We start from the raw sequence: 20,052 nt of genomic DNA on the forward strand, positions 1-20,052 counted from the left end.
GGCACATTTCTGGCTGTTTGCTGAGCACTGTGGTTCTCATCTCTTGTGGTGGGCCACATGATTGCACCTGGAGGGAATTCATGGGCCAGAAAAGTTTCCATCTTCTTTATTGACAGTTGGAAACTTCCTAGTCTGGGGTTGCTGCAAGGAGGTTGGGCTCCTTGGCCCATGTGCAGCTCTCATGTGAACTGAAGAATCTGCCTTCCTTAAAGGGCCTTTCTCCCCCAGCCAATTCCACCCATCATTATCTAGGATCTTCCTTTCTTTTTCTTTTTTTTTTTAAAGGTCTTACCTTATAACCTGGGCTAGAATACAGTGGCATCATCATAGCACAGAGAGATCACTTGAGCCCTGGAGATCTCCTGGGCTCAAGCAATCCTCTTGCCTCAACCTCCTGAGTAGCTGAGACTACAGGTGTACATCACCACACCCAGCTAAATTTTTTTTTTTTTTTTTAAGACAGAGTCTCAAGCTGTCACCCTTGGTAGAGTGCTGTGGTATCACAGCTCACAGCAACCTCAAACTGTTGGGCTTAAGCGATTCTCTTGCCTCAGCCTCCCAAGTAGCTAGGACTACTGGCACCCATCACAACACCCAGCTATTTTTTTTGTTTTGTTTTGTTTTCACAGTTGTCATTGTTTAGCAGGCCCAGGCTGGGTTCGAACCCACCAATTCCAGTGTATGTGGTCAGCACCCTAACTGCTGAGCTACGAGTGCCGAGCCTAAATTTTTTTATATTTTGTAGAGATGGTATCTTGCTGTGTTGCCCAATCTGGTCTCAAACTCCTGGGCTCAAGCAGTCATCCCACCTTGGCCTCCCAAAATGCTGCAGTTACAGGCATGAGTCACTGAGCCTGGCCCTGGTATCTCTTTTGTTAGCATGTTCCAACCCTCACCCACTTGCTCTAGAGATGGGTTTTCTGCCTCAGTGGACCTCTCCTTAGAACCTGGAACCAAAGGGAGTCAGGACAGAACAAACAGGCCCAGTTCACTGAAATTTATGAAAATAATGCTTAGACTCTACATAAAAAATATCCAGGCTGGCCCCATCCTACAGCATGAAGGGCAAGTCTATGTTCTTCTCACCAGTGCCCACATAGATATAGCCGTAGTTCCTGGTGCGGGGAGCATGGTAGAAGGTGAGGCCAGGCCAGAGCAGGCTGCGCAGCACCACCAAAGCGTTGCCTCTCTCCATCTGGATGCTCCAGGACCCTGCAGAAAAGATAGGCAGGAGGTGAGCCCTGGTACTGCTGAAGCCAAGAGCTCTGCCATTTGTGCAAAGGTGACTCACTGGGCAGCCAGACCTGGGTGCTAAGGTTCCACAGGGCAAAAGAAGACAAATTATTCGGGCACTATACTCCTGATATCTATTTCACTGCTCATTAAAATCACGTCCAGAGAGGGCAGCACCTGTGGCTCAAGGAATAGGGCGCTGGTCCCATATGCCGGAGGTGGTGGGTTCAAACCCAGCCCCGGCCAAAAACCACAAAAAAAAAAAAATCATGTCCAGAGAAAGGGCAAAGGAAAAGAGGTGAAACTCAAACCAGTCAGTTTTGTTCATGTCAGCAAGTCTAGCTAAAGGTCGAGTGGCAAAAGAGGCTGAATCCACAGGCAGAAGGGAGTCAGGCTGGGCCAGGAGAGACTCTCCAGGTTCTCTCACCCTGAACCAGGGGTAATTGCCAGTGACGTTTACTTCCAGTGTGGTTTGCCCCTACTTGCCATTTTCCTCTCTCTTCCTAAGTCCCAGAAGCCTCTGCTCTGAGATGGATTAGACTCAACCAGGGTTTTCAAATACAGGGTGTCCATAAAGTCCATGTGCAATTTAAAATAGTTGGCCTCATAGTTTCAGAGCCACAGCTAACTATTTTAAATTGCACATGAACTTTATGGACACCCCGTATTACAGACATTTGGCCAATTCAGGCCTTCTCAGCTCACTGGTCCTTTTTGGCCACTGGAAGACTGGGAGCCATCCTAAGGGGGAGGAGACTTGGGCTGCTGCTAATGAGCCTTTGTCTATCCTGGGTTCTGCCCTCAATTTTGCTCTCCTAGACAGGAGCAGCCCAGCCTGGGGCTGAGTTGTGCAGCCATGAGGACTTGGCTGGAAGGGCCTGATCCAGCTCCAGAACCAAGGGAGGGAGCCTCTGTGTGGGAGGAAGGAGCCTGGGAAAATCGCCTCTGGATGCAGATCTGGGGCTTCTATTCCCCTGCGCACTGGGGCCTCTCCCGGCCCAGCCAGAAAGGCAAACACTTTGAAGGTTTTAGTGTTGGACCAGCCAGCCATGCGCTGAGAGCTGCTCTGAAGCCTTCATCAGCTGCCAGTTCAGCCCGACTGCTTGGCTCCTGCTGCCCCAGCTTCCCGCAGGCCACCTCCCACCATGGCCCACCCTGGTTAGTCCACACCCAATAGCTTCACAGTTTAGTCCTTACCCACCAGGGGCTACCCTGCTGAGAAACCTGACTGCCAGTAACCTGTGACCCTCATGGCTGCTTAGCTCTGCTCGGGGTGTAGTTACCTACCCCCAGGTCAAAACCAGAGTTTTCTGATACGTAGGTCAGCTTCCTCTGGCCTGACCCAGGAAAAAACCATCTCAGAGCTCACCTTAGCACTGTGCAGTAGCCAGCACTAAGTGCCACCATGTATGCCACAGTGCAGACTTGGGTGAGCTCCCCTGGCCCACCCTGCCTGCCAGACAGCATCAAGTAGAGTCCTGGCTAGTGCTTGTGGCTCAGTGGGTAGGGCACTAGCCCCTTATATCGAGGGTGGCGGGTTCAAACTGGCCCCTGCCAAACTGCAGCAAAACATAGCTGGGCATTGTGTGCAGTCCCAGCTACTCAGGAAGCTGAAGCAAGAGAATCGCCTAAGCCCAAGAGTTGGTGGTTGCTGTGAGCTGTGATGCAACAGCACTCTACCAAGGACAATAAAGACTGTCTCTAAAAAAAAAAAAAAAAAGTAGAAGTAGAGTCCCTGACGGCTTCCATAGCTCAATGGGTAGGGCGCCGGCCACAAACACCGAGGCTGGCAGGTTCAAACCCAGCCCAGGTCAGCTAAAATCATCAATGACAACTATAACAACAACAAAAAAAGTAGCCCGGTGTTGTGGGCACCTGTAGTCCCAGCTACCTGGGAGGCTGAGGCAAGAGAATCACCTAGGCCCAACAGTTTGGGGTTGCTGTGAGTTGTGACACCACAGCACTCTACCGAGGACAACATAGTGGGACTCTGTCTCAAAAAAAAAAAGTAGAGTTGGCTTGGTGCCTGTGGCTCAAGCGGCTAAAGCGCCAGCCACATACACCTGAGCTGGCGGGTTCAAATCCAGCCTGGAACAGCCAAACAACAATGATGGCTGCAACCAAAAAATAGCCGGGCGTTGTGGCAGGCGCCTGTAGTCCCAGCTACTTGGGAGGCAGAGGCAGGAGAATCGCTTGAACCCAGGAGTTGGAGGTTGCTGTGAGTTGTGTGATGCCATGGCACTCTACCCAGGGCAACAGCTTGAGGCTCTTGTCTCAAAAAAAGGTAGAGTCTGTGTTACCAGGGCTCTGGCTGGAGCACCGCCCCCAGGAAGGGAAAGTATTTCCCTAGGCTCTTTTTTTTGTTTGTTTTTTGTAGAGACAGAGTCTCAATGTACCGCCTTCGGTAGAGTGCCGTGGCGTCACACGGCTCACAGCAACCTCTAACTCTTGGGTTTACGCAATTCTCTTGCCTCAGCCTCCCGAGCAGCTGGGACTACAGGCGCCCGCCACAACGCCCGACTATTTTTCTGTTGCAGTTTGTCTGGGGCTGGGTTTGAACCCGCCACCCTCAGCATACGGGGCCGGCATCCTACTCACTGAGCCACAGGTGCCGCCCTTCCCTAGGCTCTTAACGGCTTTTCTCCTTGGGCACCTGAAGCTTTCTACCTCTCAGACCCGCCCTCCTCAGAGTTCAAGAAGCCCTAGCCTGCTACTTTTCTCTCTCTTTTTTTTTTTTTTTTTGCCTGCTACTTTTCTCATCATACATCTCCAGAAAACGGATTGCCTGAGGGTGATGAGGGTGGGAATCTGACAAATTGTTCCTGCTCCGCTGCTTTCAACCTTTGGCAAGATGCACAGGTCCAAGAAGTGTTCCCTCCCTTAGTCACCTTACCAGTCCATAGAAATACAGTCCCTTCCTGCCTTGGAGCCTACAGTCACATAGACCCTTGAACTAAGAAAGACCAGGCTGTCATTCCTCTCTGACTGCCCAAGGGGTGTGTCTTGCAGCCTGCCTGGGCCAAATGGCCTGGACAGAATGGAATCCCAGATTCCCCCTTCCCAAGACCCTACTGTCAGTCCATTGTTGTCAGCACCTGAGCAAGGACTGGGTCCTAACCTGTCCTCCCACCCAGCCTGCTTGCCCTAGGGTTTGACCACCTCTTAACCTCCAGTAGATAAGGAGCAGAGGGGTCTTGGACAATGGCTTCCATCCAGAAGGCAAGGAGGAACTGGCAAGGGTGCTAGAGAGAGATACAGTGTCCCCACCAGGGCGGAAGGGCAGTGGCAAACAGGCTGAAGGGTGCTAGTGGCATGTGAGGGGCCAGCCAGCAGACAGCACTGCTTCCCCCCTTTCCCTCCTTCGTGTTCCCGTCACATTCTGATCATCCCTGGCTCCGTTGGTCACCCAGGAAACAGATTGTTAACGTGCCATGAGTTACATAGCATCTACCTGAGGAGTCAGGCACTTGGTGTGACTTCCACCCACTTTCTTACTGCAACTGTTGAAAAGGCTAAGCCCAGTCACCTGTCATCACCTCCTCTAATATTCAGGAGAAAAGCCCCAGCAGCTCTGGTGCTTCAGCTCGCTCCCAATTCTCCCCAAACCGCCCTTCTTGCCCTCAGCAGCCACTCCTCTCCAGACCATCTATGTTTTGAGGATGTGTGGGACAAAAGCTGGTACATCAGGAAAGGGACCTCTTGGCACTGGAAGGAGGCCCTGGATTTCCTGAGCCCCAGGAGTCTCACCTACCTTGGTGTGTGGCAAGGTCAGGCTAGGGTGTACTTTAAATTATATTCTGCAATCCAGGAAGGCAGCAAAGACAAGGGAGAGAGCGGGCCAGGATGAGGATAGGGGTTGTCTAGGGGCAACAGATGGCTTAAACCCTCTCAGATTGGCACCAAAAGAAAATTTTGTCACGTAAGAAAATGGCCCTGGGTTCCCAGTGTAGGGGGGGATCCACCCCATTCCCTAGTGTGGCCACAAAGTAAAGTCAAACCCCCTAGAGGGCTGGGGACAGCAGAGGGAGCATGAAGCCCTCCTACTGCCAGTCTCCTATCAAATTAATGACCAAGCTCCCTGGCCCAGAAGGCTAAGCACTTTACCCATCAGGTTTCCAAGGGCCAGGGGCAGGAAAACCCACCAGCATACACCCCAAGAGAAGGCTGGCCCTGGGCACTATGTTCTCTACCCCTCAATGTTCCTGTCTCACTGACCCTTCCTCTCCTCCCCTTTCCTAAATGGTAAGCACCACAAGCTTCCCAGGGCCTTTTCCAGACTGGCAGCTGGGCCCCTTGCTGCCCTCTGCTGCCTGAACTGAGAATTGCTGCTAAGAACTTTGTTGTGCTGGAGCCCCAGTCTGCACCTGGCAGTTCGTGGGACCTCTGCTCCATCCAGTCTGGAGTCCAGCAAGGAGAAGAACATGGCCCTCCTGCCCTCTTGCTCAGCTTCCCAGGAAACTAAAGACCCCATTTGTAAGGCACTTTCTACTTTATATTTCCCCTTTCCATCCTGTTTCATTTGATCTTCTCAAACCTTTGTGCTTCTGTGAGGCAAGGGAGGAGTCTGTCCTGTTTTGAGGGCATCACAAGCATCTGGCATGCAGTAGCTTCTCAGTGGCTATTTACGGATGGAGTGAACAGCTGAGAAGCATTGAAGGGCAGAATGCTAGCTAGAAACCTGGCCTCCTGACCTAGGGTCTATCTGTGTCACCCGGCTGTAGCCCAAGATTGGAAAACTCTTAGCTGTTGCCCTGTATCCACCGGGAGGGTGGTCCTGCTACTTTAGGGCTAGGTGGTGGCCCCTGAAGCTACCCACTCCCTCAAAACTGCAGATCGTAGGGCACGGCATGACAGCTCATGAGGACGTTAATGGCCCCGGGCAAAGTCCCTCCCTCTCCTTTCTAACCAAGGCTGGCATATGGACAAGCTGCTAATTTCTGGCCTAGTCCATAGGCGCAGAGAGCAGGGGTTCCAGGGGCAGCACCAACCTAAAACCAGACCTGCTCAGAGGTGACACAAAGTCATGCTGAACAATTGCCTCAGATACACTGTAGCACACATGCACAGAGGGTGGCGGGTTTGAACCTGGCCTGGGCCAGCTAAACAACAATGACAGCTGTAACAAAAACAATAGCCAGGCGTTGTGGTGAGCACCTCTAGTCCCAGCTACTTAGGGGGCTGAGGCAAGAGAATTGCTTAAGCCCAAGAGTTTGAGGTTGCTGTGAGCTGTGACGTCATAGCACTCTACCCAGGGTCACACAGTGAGACTCTGTCGAAAAAAAGAAAAAACAATTGCCTCAGATCCAAAAGGAAACCCCGATCCTACCTGGGCAAAACACAGCTGCCAAGTCCCATCCCTCTAGCCAGTCCAGGTGTCCCAGGGAACTCTTCCGTGAGGTTTTGTACTCACTTAGCAGCCTAGCCCAGCCACTTTCTGCCTGGCAGTGCAGCCTCCCAGCAGCTCATTCTGCTCTTTCCCTGGCTAATAAGAAGGGGGTCTGGAAGAAAAATTAGGGCTGCCTGCTCTCCCCTGACCAGCCACAAACACACACACACCCTACCAAACCCTAAGAAAAAGCTGGGCCTAGAAGGGAAGGAAGGAACTGAAGGAAGACCTAGAGCAGCGGTTCTCAACCTGTGGGTCGCGACCCCTTTGACCCTTTCACAGGAGTCGCCTAAGACCATCCTGCATATCAGATATTTACATCACGATTCATAACAGTAGCAAAATTACAGTTATGAAGTAGCAACAAAAATAATTTTTTTAACAATTTTATATGACTTTTATTTAATAAAACCACATTATTTACAATCCAAAAAAGTCCTACTTAGATACTTTACTAAATAAAAGGTTAACTGTACAAGCCAATTAAAACATGATATGTAGCAAGTGTTATAAGTTTTCGGCAAACTATTTAAAATAGTCAAAAACTGAGCAGTTAAAAAGTCTCTTGTGAAAGAACAGTGTTTCTACAGGAGAGCTCAGTGACTGGGGAGACGTGGTGCTCGCCTTCGCACACAAGCCGCAACAGTCCCGGGCTGAAGTCTGAGACTCCAAAGCCACGGGCATTTGAAGTAGAATATGCAGACTTTCCAAGCACAGCATGGCAGCGTCTGTTCCCAGGTGGCCTTAGCAATGACACAGAAAGAGAGGCACGACTCCACGCCCCAAGGCAGCCTCTGTGGGAAGGGACTGAGTGACCCTGGACGGCGACTCGGAAGTTTCTGGCCTCTGAAGAGGATGCACTGAACTAGCAAGACCTCATATAATCCCAGAACAGGTCATAAAAACCTCTTCTGGGCAGCGCCCGTAGCTCAGTGGGTAAGGCACCGGCCACGTACACCAAAGCTGGTGGGTTCAAACCCAGACTGGGCCAGCTAGAAAGCAACAGTAACAATGGCAACAACAACAACAAAAATAGCCAGGCGTTGTGGTCGGCACCTGTAGTCCCAGCTACTTGGGAGGCTGAGGCAGGAGAATCGCTTAAGCCCAAGAGTTTGCTGTGAGCTGTGATGCCACGGCACTCGGCGCAGGGTAACAGCTTGAGACTCTGTCTCAAAAAAAAAAAAAAATCCTCTTCTGAACTCCAGATGTGGTGTACATTCCAGATTGACAAAGAATTCTGTTTAAGGACTTAATGCATACGTGGTACTATCCAAAAGGATCTATGTCAAACTGCTTGACAAGAAATGCTAAGAGCTGGAGTTTTGAATACACACAAAGTTTATAACTGCATTCTGAACAAGCTGTACAGGCCCCTTGTTGCATCTCTTTCTGTACGACTTAAGGAACATCTTTATGTACAGTAAGAAAATATATACATCTTTAAAGAACCAAACACCCACATCATGGAACAAAAATAAGTACATTTGCAAGGAGCGACGGTGCACAGGGCTCAGGTGGCCCACACCACCACCACCCCAGCCCAGCTCAGTCTGGGTTACATTCAGCATCTAGATGTCAGAAAATGGCTAGGTCGGGTGGCGCCTGTGGCTCAGTGAGCAGGGCGCCGGCCCCATATACCGAGGGTAGCGGGTTCAAACCCAGCCCCGGCCAAACTGCAACAAAAAAAAAAAAAAAAAATAGCCGGGCATTGTGGCGGGCGTCTGTAGTCCCAGCTACTCGGGAGGCTGAGGCAGGAGAATTGCCTAAGCCCAGGAGTTGGAGGTTGCTGTGAGCTGTGAGCTGTGAGACGCCACGGCACTCTACGGAGGGCAATGGAGTGAAACTCTGTCTCTTAAAAAAAAAAAAAAAAAGAAAATGGCTAGGTCTGGAGGCTGCCAAGACCTCCAGTGAAGACAGGACGCCTCCTCCAAGAGGGTAGGCGAGTCAGCATTTAAAGGCTGAGGCAGAAAGGTGTCCATGGTGCTCAGCAACCTCCCTGGAAAGTCAGTTGAGAATAGAAGGGGAAGAAAGGAGATTCCAGGACAAATGGCACTCGGTTCAGAGTTGAGATGAAAGGCATGAGGATGACCCCTGGGTCGGCAACTTGTTACTGAACCTACAAGAGTCATTAGCAGTACGGCAGAAAAAGAAAACCTAGAAAAATAATGCCACAGTGAGGCTTTACTCCCCAGCCCATCCCCCATTGCATGCTATATTGAAAGAGCCAAAGACTCCTCAAGGTCAGAAACTAGATCAGCATGGGGGTGCTCCCTGTGGGGCTGTAGAGTGCAGACCACACTGAGGCAATCTTGCACAGCTCACTGTGTCCCCCAAACCTGCTCTGCCGGGCACTCCCAAAGACCAGCTGGTTACATCATGTCAGAACCTGCTTCCACAGACACTAGCCCACCATTTACGCTATTCTCTGCAAAAACTGTTCATTTCTGTGAATTTGGATAGCAAAAGTTCTTATACAAAGTTCTCAAAATGAGCCAAGGAAAAGCTAGAACATAAAATTCGCCAATGACCTTGGAAAAACCAGCTCAAATGGGAAAGCGCTGATGGTCCAGATACTGAGCGTTCTGACTGGGCTGTCAGATGCATGTTGCCTCACCTCTACAGCAGGTTAGGAAGCACTTATTCTAAAGCCAAAAGTGCAAGGAGGGACTCACTGGCACTTAGGACTGATCCAGCTGCTCAGGGGACAGAGGCAAAGGAGAACATTCTTAGAGCACAGGAGCAGCCTTCCAGGATGTGTGTGTGTGTGCACACGTGCTGATTCCACAGGCTGCACCACTACAATCCAACCTCCATGAAAACAGGTAGGGTGTAAGAGGGGCAAGTCTCCACATTCTCTTTCCCCAGCATTTTACTCAAAGCGGGGCTGTTGCCCTTCTGTTTTCCATCAACTGGTAAATCTGTCTGTATTGCAACAGGCCTTCTTTGCAAATAGCTCCTCCTGCTCAAACTTTCCACCCTTGCTCAGCAGATGCAAGGAGTGAGCTTTCAGGGAGCAGGTTCCCACTGGAACCTCAGTGTTCATTTCAGCGTTTCTGCTATAATTTTGTCAAGGCAACGTGATAAAATGCCAACCCGCAGGTTGGGCTGATTCCCAGGGAGCACTCAGTACCTGCCTCAGAGAGCCTGCTTTCCTTTAGTGCAGTCTTTGCCAGGTGAGTTTTAGGAACATAATCTCCAGGTTTGGAAAGCTTACCTCCATAACTCAATCTCCTTTTAATCTAAAATATGTAAGTATGAACCAATAACATCTCTTAGGTCTTCCAAATAACATTTCTCATGCAGGCTCCTGGGTAAGAAAGGTTGTAATGTACTTTCCAGTTGTTGACATAAAAGCATGACAATTTAATTAACTTCTGCTGAAATAAAGGAGGGGAGGAAGTTAGCCACTGCCCTATCTTTAAACCATGCAGAAAACATAGTGACTGGCTGTGGCCAACACCAGGGCATCGTTCACTGAGCTTCTTAAGGCTAAGCCTTGGTTTAATTCTTTAGAAGTTTTTTCTGTTTGTTTTGTTTAAGGCCAACTCCAGTGTTTCCAGGGTTAGGAATCAAGAAGAGGCCGATTCTTCTCGATTGCCTGGTGTCAGTCTGAAACAAGACGGGTGCCTCTGGAGCACTGCCTCCATGTTGAACACGAGTCACATCTGCAGCCTCAGTGTCTGAGGGATGGGCTCCCTTTCTCCATTTCTCTGCTGTCTTTCTGCAGAGCAGTCAATACCTGAGCCCACTTTTTATTCCGACTTTGCATCTGAACTGTGGCAATGGAAGCAAACAGCTCTTCTGTAGGCAAGTCCCTGGACAGCCTGGTCAGGAACTGGGCCATGTGGATGAAGTCCATCTTCGTCAGGATGTCCTCAAACAGCTTCAGGATGCCCAGGGCCGTGCGGAACAAGAACTCTTCCCCATCTCGGCAGAACACATCCCAGATACGACAGGCCAGATCGAGGGGCAAAGATTTACTATGTAAGGTAAAAATCCAATCAATTAGGTAGATGTCTGGAGTTAAGTTGTTCTTCTTAAAATGAGCAAATAATTTTGGCAAATTGGGCGGCGCCTGTGGCTCAGTGAATAGGGCGCCGGCCCCATATGCCGAGGGTGGCGGGTTCAAACCCAGCCCCGGCCAAACTGCAACAAAAAAATAGCCGGGCGTTGTGGCGGGCGCCTGTAGTCCCAGCTGCTCGGGAGGCTGAGGCAAGAGAATCGCGTAAGCCCGAGAGTTAGAGGTTGCTGTGAGCCGTGTGACGCCACAGCACTCTACCTGAGGGCGGTACAATGAGACTCTGTCTCTAAAAAAAAAAAAAATAATAATTTCGGCAAATTTTCTTCAAAGAATACTTCAAATGCAGCAAAATACATTAACATAAGGCCATGATCCACTCGGAAAAATGCCATTTGACAGGGTTTATTCAAAAGATTAGAAAAAGCAATAAAGGCATCTGCAGTATCCAAGTTCAAGATCAGTACTGCTGCTATAAAGGACATGCCCTGAACATAACCCACATCCCGTAGGTAGCAAGTATAAGCACCCAAAATACCGTGCAACATGTCATGGTATGGACCGCCTTGCTGGAAAATGCAGAGATTAGGAAACGTTCTAGAAATGTCCAGTTTAATAAGCTCCAGACTAGCTTCTCTGTCTGCTGCTGAAAACCCAGCATCTTCCCTCTCCACGTCAGAACCTCCTGTGCGAAGGGACCGCCACCTCTCCTTGGCAAGGGAGAGGGGCAAGACAGATGTCAAAAAGCTCCTGGGTGATATTTAACTTGTTGCCAAGGGCTAAGCTCCAGACTTTGCCTCTCACACTTGGAGGGATTCCCTGCCACCATAAATCTCGAACTTTTCTAGAGCACCACATTGTTTCCCAGTTAGGTAAAATTTCATTATTCCAAGTAAGAACAGCGTTTCCAATGCTTTCCTCTACTCCGCACCTTTCTTCCAGCTGCTTTTTCCTCCGCTGGGCTTCTTTCACTTCTCGTTTTTTGGCCTGAACCACCATCTCTTCCTACTGTTGTCTGTGTTTCTGAGCTTCGTCAGCTGGTTCTGCAGGGAGATTTGCTGGTCTGTCTTCGAGGATGAGAGCAGTGGTGGAAAGTGGCTCAAAATCAAGATTCTTCCTCACATTCTGCTTTGGAGAGGGTGGCTTGCTAGGTCTTCCAGCCTTGTCTTCTTATTCCATGAACCCGGGGCCTCAGAGGCGCGCGGCCGGCGGCTCCGTGCCCCAGCGGAGGGCCAGCCTCCCTCCTCGCTCCCTCCGCGGAGCACCGCAGCCGGACGCGCACCGCAGACCCCGCAACAAAAATAATTTTATGGTTGGGGGTCATCACAACATGAGGAACTGTATTAAAGGGTGACGGCATTAAGAAGGTTGAGAACCACTGACCTAGATGCTCTGAATCTGTGGACAGGTTTTCCAAGGCAAGGTCAGAAGCCTGCCTCCCCTTAGGCCCATACCCATAAGAAATGCCAGAAGCTCTCAGCTCCCAAGGCTCCAGGAACAAGGACAAAGCCACATGCTGGAGTGGATAGGGAAGTGCAGCCAGCAGCTGATCCGGCAGCCCTGAGACCCATGACTAAGGCAGCATGCCTAGGGTCTCAGGCTGCTAGAGCTGACCGCCCTCCCAGGCCCAGATCCTCCCAGAGGCCTAATGAATTTCCGTGTTGACTGGACACATTAGGGTAGCCCCAGCACTCTTTAGGAAGACCACCAAAGCTCTGCATCTTGCTTCCTCTGCTGCAAGGACAGACAGCTGCCTCCTGGATCCTCTTGACCCTAGATGGCAGACAGGGCTGATGGTGTTCCCTTAGGAAGACTTTGCTGGGCTCTGTTCCATCTATCTGGCTTTGGTCTTGACTATGAAAGACCCTATTAGCCTCTCTCACTGCACAGAGGATGAGGCTCCGTGGGGGGAGAGGAGCTGCTGGACCAGCCCCTATTATCCAGAACAAGGGAGAGCCTCATCCATCAGCCCTGGAGCATCCAGCTGCAGGTGAGAAGCCTGCAAAGGGCTTCCCAGACACACTCCAACTCAGAGGATGAGATGGGCTCCCCTATTAGAGGAATTTAGAGGACTTCTATAGACCTACCCCACAGACCTTGCCACCACCACTGCATCCCTGCCTCCCTTTATCAATGAAGGATACGCAATCGGGAGAGAGAAAGGGAGTCTGAGAATTGTGTCTGAAGAGTGAGGAATGCCCCAACCCCTATAAACCTCCTTTATCCCCCTCACTAGTCCAGAAGCCTCTCTTATCTGTCACTGTAGGACTGGCCCTGCTCAGGGTGGCTTGACTTAAATGTTCCTGTGTGGTGGAGGCCAGAATGGCCACTCCTTGGTGGCAGGACCATCGCCTGGGCCTGGGCACTACAGTAGCCCTGTAATGGTCTCCTGACGCCTGGCTTGTCTGGACCCTTCTTTGCCTACCTGTGCGCTGCTGCCTCATTATCACAGCACTGCTGACGAACCAACTGCAGCTCACACTGCCCTGGCCTTCTAGGACCTCCTCTACTTGCCCCAACTCATCTTTAAGCACTTTCTGTTTGTAAAAATAGTAATTACAAGTACACCTCACTTTAATGTGCTTGGCAGAGCTACATTTTTGACAAGTGGAAGGTTTGCAGCAATTCTGATTCATGTCATCTATCAGCACCATTTTACCAACAGCATGTGCTCACTGTGTTTCTGTGTCACTCTTTGGTAATTCTCACAATATTTCAAACTTTATTTTTATTTTATTTATTTATTTATTTTGAGACAAGAGTCTCACTATGTCGTCCTCGGTAGAGTGCCGTAGCGTCACAGCGCACAGCCACCTCAAACTCTTAGACTTAAGTGATTCTCTTGCCTCGGCCTCCCAAGCAGCTGGGACTATAGGCACCTGCCACAATGCCTGGCTATTTTTTGTTACAGTTGTCATTGAACCCGGGCTGGGTTCAAACCTGCCAGCCTCAGTGTATGTGGCTGGTGCCATAACCACTGTGCTACGGGCACCAAGCCTTCAAACTTTATTATTATATCTGTTGTGGCAGTCTGAATTAGTGGTCTTTGATGTTACTTTTGTAATTGTTTTGGGGGTGCTGCAAACAACACCTTTATAAGACAGTAAACTTATTTGATAAGTGTTGTATGTGTTCTGACTGCTCCACTAACCAGCTATTTCCCCATTTCTCTCCCTCTCCTTGGGCCTCCCTATGTCCTGAAACACAACAATATTAAAATTCGTTCAATTAACAAGCATAAAATGGCCTGTAAATGTTCAAGTGAAAGGAATGGTTTCAAATTTCTCACTTTAAATTAAAAGCTAGAAGTGGTTAAGCTTAGTGAAGAAGGCATATCAAAGGCCGAGAGGGGCTAAAAAGTCTTTCACACCAGACAATTGTGAATGCAAAGGAAAAGTTTTTGAAGGAAATTAGAAGTGCTACTCCAGTGAACACAAGAATGATAGAAAGTGAAACAGCCTGATGGCTGATAGAAAGTTTTAAGGGTCCATATGGAAGAGCAAACCAGCCACATTCCCTTAAACCAAAGCCTAATCCACAGCAAGTTCTCTTCAATCCTATGAAGACTGAGAGAGATGAAGCAGCTGCAAAAAAAAAAAAAAAAGGTCTGAAGCTAGAAGAGCAGAACTCTACTGGTGGAAAAAAGAAAAAAAAAGGTCTGAAGCTAATAGAGGTTAATTCATGAGGTTTAAGGAAAGACACTATCTCTGTAGCATAGAAGTACAAGTTGAAGCCAGGGCTCATTTATCATTCAGAAAATCCTAGAGCTCTTAAGAATTATGCTAATCCTTGGCACGGCGCCTGTAGCTCAGTGGTTACAGCACCAGCCACATACACCAGAGCTGGCAGGTTTCAGCCTGGCCCAGGCCTGCTAAACAACATTGACAACAACAACAACAACTAGCCAGGCGTTGTGGCAGGGGGCCTATAGTCCCAGTTACTTGGGAGGCTGAGGCAAAAGAATCACTTAAGCCCAAGAGTTTGAGGTTGCTGTGAGCTGTGACGCCACGGCACTCTACCAAGGGTGACACAGTGAGACTCTGTCTCAAAAAAAAAAAAAGAATTATGCTAATCCAACTCTTCCTGTGCTTTATAAATGAAACAGCAAAGCCTGGATGACAGCACATCTGTTTACAGCATGATTTATTGAATATTTTAAGCCCACTATTGAGACCTACAGAAAAAAAAAAAGATTCCTTTCAAAATATTGCTGCTCAATGACAATGCATCTAGTCACCCAAGAGTTTCAATGGAGATGTACAAGGAGATGAATGTTGTTTTCATGTCTGCTAACACACAGCACCCATTCTTCAGCCCATTGATCAAAGAGCAGTTTCAACTTCCAAGTCTTATTGCTTTAAGAAATACATATTTCACGAGGCTATAGCTGCCACAGATAGTGATTCCTCTGATGGATCTGGACAAAGTGAATTGAAAACCTTCTGGAAAAGATTCACCGTTCTGAATGCTACTAAGAACATTTGTGATTCATGGGACAAGGTCAAAATATCATCATTAACAGGAGTTTGGAAGAAGTTGATTCTAACCCTCATGGATGACTTTGAGAGGTTCAATGGAGGACAAAACTGATAATGTGGTGAAATAGCAAGAGAACTATTTTAGAATCAGAGGTGAAGCCCAAAGATGTCACTGAATTGCTTCAATCTCATAATCAAACTTGAATGAATAAGGAGTTGCTTCTAATGAATGAACAAAGAAAGTGGTTTCTTAAGATGGCATCTACTCCTGGTGGAGATGCTGTGAACATTGTTGAAATGACAACAAAAGACTTAGAATATTCCATAAACTTAGTTGATAAAGCAGTGGCAGGATTTAAGAGGATTGACTTCAATTTTGAAAGAAGTTCTACTGGGGGTAAAATGCTATCAAGCGGCATCACATGCTTAGAGAGAAATCTTTCATGAAAGGAAGAGTCCATTGAAGTGTCAAACTCCACCGTTTTCTTATTTTAAGAAATTGCCAGGCTCCTGTAGCTGAAGTGGCTAAGGTGCCAGCCACATACACCAGAGCTGGCAGGTTCCAATCCAGCCTGGGCCTGCCAAACGGCAGCTAAAACCAAAAAATGGCCAGGCATTGTGGTGGGCACCTGTAGTCCCAGCTACTTGGGAGCCTGAGGCAAAAGAATCGCTTGAGCCCTGAAGTTAGAGGTTGCTGTGAGCTGTAATGTCACAGCACTCTACCCAGGGCAACAGCTTGAGGGTCTGTCTCAAAAAAAAAAAAAAAGAAAGAAAAGAAAAGAAATTGCCACAGCCTCTCCAGCTTTCAGCAACCACAACTCTGAGCAGTTGTAGCCTTGAGCACTAAGTCTCACCACCAAAAAAAGACTCTCCACCAGCAAACAGATTATGGCTCAGATCATTAGCCTTTTTTAGCAGTAAAGTATGTTTTCATTAAGATATGAACATAGCTTTCTAATTTTCTTAAACATAATACTATTTTATACTTAATAGACTATAGCATAGTATAAACATAACTTTTATATGCACTGGGAAAACAAAAATTGTATGACTTACTTCATTGTGATGTTCACTTTATTGCAGTGGTCAGGAACCAAACCCATAATATCTACAACGTATACCTATATTCCTACTCATTTCTTGGGCACTGTTACAAGCATTTTATATATGAGTGAACTCATTTAATTTTCATAACAATCAAATAAAGTAACAAATATCAATCTCCCCCTTTTAGAAACAAGGAAACTGAGGCCTAAGAAAATTGAGGGATTTGCTTAAAGTCATATAGCTAGTAAGTAGGTGATTCAGAATTCCAGCATAGGCTGCCTGATTCCAGAGCCCTTGCCATCCCACAGCCATTCTGACTTCCAGCCCATCTGGGCTGCTTATTGCTCCTTAGTTTTTCCTCTAGTGGTAGGGGTGCCTGTGGTCCTGTCACTCCCATTGGTATTTAAAAGGAAACACCATCTACTTGACGTCACAGTTAATACCATACTCCTGGAGTATAACACTCTTTTTTTGTGTGTGTGTGTAGAGACAGAGTCTCACTGTACCGCCCTCAGGTAGAGTGCCGTGGCGTCACACTGCTCACAGCAACCTCTAACTCTTGGGCTTACGCGATTCTCTTGCCTCAGCCTCCCAAGCAGCTGGGACTACAGGCGCCCGCCACAACGCCCGGCTATTTTTTGGTTGCAGTTTGGCAGGGGCTGGGTTTGAACCCGCCACCCTCGGCATATGGGGCTGGCGCCCTACTCACTGAGCCACAGGCGCCGTCCTGGAGTATAACACTCTTAACACTATGGTCCCCAATTCCCAGGCCACAGATGGATACTGGTCTGTGGCCTGTTAGGAACAGGGCTACTCTGCTGTGGCAGGTGACTGAGAAACGCTTCATCCATATTTTACAGACACTCCCCAATGCTTACATAACTGTCCAAGCTCCACCTCCTGTCCCATCCCCTCCCCACACCCCATCCAGGGGAAAATTATCTTCCATGAAACTGGTCCTTGGTGCCAAAATGGTTGGAGACCCCTGCTCTAACATTTACTGTGTCCTTGAATTTAACTTTCTGAGCCTTTGTTTCTTCACCTACAAAATGGGAATAATAATAATATTCACCTCAGGCTTGGTGCTCTTAGCATAGTGGTTATGGCACCAGCCCTATACACCGAGGCTGGTGGGTTCAAACCCGCCTGGGCCAGCTAAAGCAACAATGACAACTGCAACAACAACAACAACAACAAAAATAGCCAGGCATTGTGACAGGTGCCTGTAGTCCCAGCTACAGTTGGAGGTTGCTGTGAGCTGTGACGCCACAGGACTCTACCGAGGGCAACATAGTGAGACTCTGTCCCAAAAAAATGAAATAAAATATTCACCTCTTAGGCTAGCTCTGAAGTTTAAAATGAGATAAGGCATAGCAAGGGCTGAGTACAGAGCTTGGTATGCAATAAGCAGTGTCATTGCTTTCATAAGTTAGTATCATTGCCATTGTCATAGGATCCCTCTCATTCTCAGAAACACCCCACATGGGGAGGGAAAAAGGAAGGACCACTGAGTCCATGCCTTGGGGCTAGCCCCCAGTTACCTAGAACCTGGCACCTGGCTTAGGTTAGCATCTGCGGATGTACTCTTCTCTACTGGAGAAGCTCAAGGGAAGGAAAATAGGTCTGGGTGGCTCTGCCAGCAACTGCTAGGTTTATGCCTGGGTCAGGTGGGCTGTGTAGCACAAGAAGTCTCATGAAGCTGAATTTTTTTGTCTTTGTTTTTTTTAGAGACAGAGTCTCACTTTGTCGCCCTCGGTAGAGTGCTGTGGCGTCACAGCTCACAGCAACCTCCAGCTCTTGGGCTTAGGCAATTCTCTTGCCTCAGCCTCCCGAATATCTGGGACTACAGGCATCTGCCACAATGCCCGGATATTTTTTTGTTGCAGTTTGACAGGGGCCGGGTTCGAACCTGCCACCCTCGGTATATGAGATTGGTGCACTAGTCACTGAGCCACAGACACCACCCAAAGCTGAATGTTTTAAGATTAAAAAGTACCAGGTGGCTCTGTGGCTCAGTGAGTAGGGCGCTGGCCCCATATACCGAGGGTGGTGGGTTCAAACCCAGCCCCAGCCAAACTGCAACAAAAAAATAGCCGGGTGTTGTGGCGGGCACCTGTAGTCCCAGCTACTTGGGAGGCTGACGCAAGAGAATTGCCTAAACCCAGGAGTTGGAGGTTGCTGTGAGCTGTGATGCCATAGCACTCTACCGAGGGTGATAAACTGAGACTCTGTCTCCAAAAAAAAAAAAAAAAAAAATTAAAAAAAAAAAAGATTAAAAAGTACCACACATTAGCTGGGTGCTGTGTGGCAGGTGCCTATAGTCCCAGCTACTTGGGAAGCTGAGGCAAGAGAATCACTTAAGCCCAAGAGTTTGAGGTTGCTGTGAGCTGTGACACCAGGGTACTCTGCCGAGGGCAAAATAATGAGATTCTGTCTCAAAAAAAAAAAAAGTACCACACATAACAGAAAGAAAATGTACAGAACTCATTTCCTTAGCAGGTAGCTTGCTATTCAGTCAACCAATGCCCACTTATTGAGTACCATATATGTGCCAAGCATCAGCTAGAACCCCAAAACTATTTTTTTTCCTTTTTTGAGACAGAGCCTCAAGCTGTTGCCCTAGGTAGAGTGCCATGGTGTCACAACTCACAGCAACCTCTAACTCCTGGGCTTACTCGATTCTCTTGCCTCAGCCTCCCAAGTAGCTGGGACTACAGGCACTGCCACAATGCCCAGCTATTTTTTGGTTGTAGTTGTTATTGTTGTTTGGCAGGCCCAGGCTAGATTCGAACCTGCCAGCTCTGGTGTATGTGGCTGGCGCCTTAGCCGCTTGAGCTACAGGCGCCAAGCCAAACCCCAAAACTATTTAATAAAAATTCAGCTGTACGTATGGCCAGTATTTTTAGGGATATTTGGAAGAAGATTCCCAACCTGCCTCCATTCAAGATTGCTATGAAAATCAAGAGACACAGAGACACTGAGATTTTCTTTCTGTGGAAGCACATGGAAAACAATCCTATCTTTTGTCATTTGAAAATATTAACTGAGTGTCTGTTATGAGCTGGGCCTTGGGGAAATCCTACCCTCAACAACCTATGGCGAACCACCAATTCCCACCCAGGTCCTTGGTTCCAATCTCAGAGGAGAATGGCAGGTGGCACAGCACACTGCTCTGACTTGGGGCCAGAACCCATGTCCTTGAGATAACGCCTATTACCTTTGGGGATGTCATACTCCAAGGAGTCCATGAAATCCAAGGAGGGGTCCAGGTCAGCCTTTTCAAGCAAGGTCTTATTCTTTAGCTCAATAGGCTCTCTGAAGTGGAAGTAGGAACTGAGCTTCTTGGCCTCAGACAAAGATAGTCCTAGAAAGAAGCGGCAGGCAGGAAGAGGATGGTCAGCCCAAACCCCACAGACCCCTTTCTCCCTGCATTGGGACCACATGGAGGGGCTGGCAAAAAACCCAGTCAACCACTGATAGAGAAATGAAGGGAGGAGAGGGATTAGTGTTTCCTCAGTTCAAACTTGGTCCAGGTATCTAATAAAGAGTCCAAGGAGGCCAGGTAAGGTGGCACACACCTATAGTTCCAGCTACTTGGGAGGCTGAGGCAGGAGGATCACTGGATCCCAGGAGTTTCAGACCATCCTAGGCAATATAGTGAAACCTCATCTCTTGAAAAAAAAAAAAAAGAGTTAGCCAGGTGTGGTGGTTCATGCATGTAATCCCAGCACTCTGGGAGGCCGAGGAAGGAACATCACTTGAGCTCAGGAGTTCAATACCAGCCTGAGCAAGAGTGAGACCCCATCTCTAAAAAATAGCCAGGCATTGTGGTGGATGCTGTAATCCAAGCTACTTGGGGGGAAGAGGCAAGAGGATCACTTGAGGCCAAG

At 48.5% G+C, this 20,052-nt stretch overlaps 1 protein-coding gene and 1 pseudogene across 1 annotated transcript in view; both read right to left on the reverse strand.

Annotated features, from left to right (window-relative positions):
• Positions 1-992: 992 nt before the first annotated feature.
• RSPH9 (radial spoke head component 9) overlaps positions 993-20,052 on the reverse strand; it is a 29,005-nt gene continuing 9,945 nt past the window's right edge. The window contains exons 4-5 of the mRNA XM_053601557.1: positions 19,380-19,526; positions 993-1,212 (exon numbers count right to left, since the gene is read on the reverse strand). Of these exons, the coding sequence (XP_053457532.1) occupies positions 1,052-1,212; positions 19,380-19,526 (308 nt within the window). The 3' untranslated portion in view covers positions 993-1,051. The remainder of the gene's footprint in view (positions 1,213-19,379; positions 19,527-20,052) is intronic.
• LOC128593509 (TBC1 domain family member 14-like) lies at positions 10,156-11,816 on the reverse strand (annotated as a pseudogene).

Source organism: Nycticebus coucang, chromosome 9 (genome assembly GCF_027406575.1).
Source record: "Nycticebus coucang isolate mNycCou1 chromosome 9, mNycCou1.pri, whole genome shotgun sequence".
Classification (NCBI taxonomy): domain Eukaryota; kingdom Metazoa; phylum Chordata; class Mammalia; order Primates; family Lorisidae; genus Nycticebus; species Nycticebus coucang.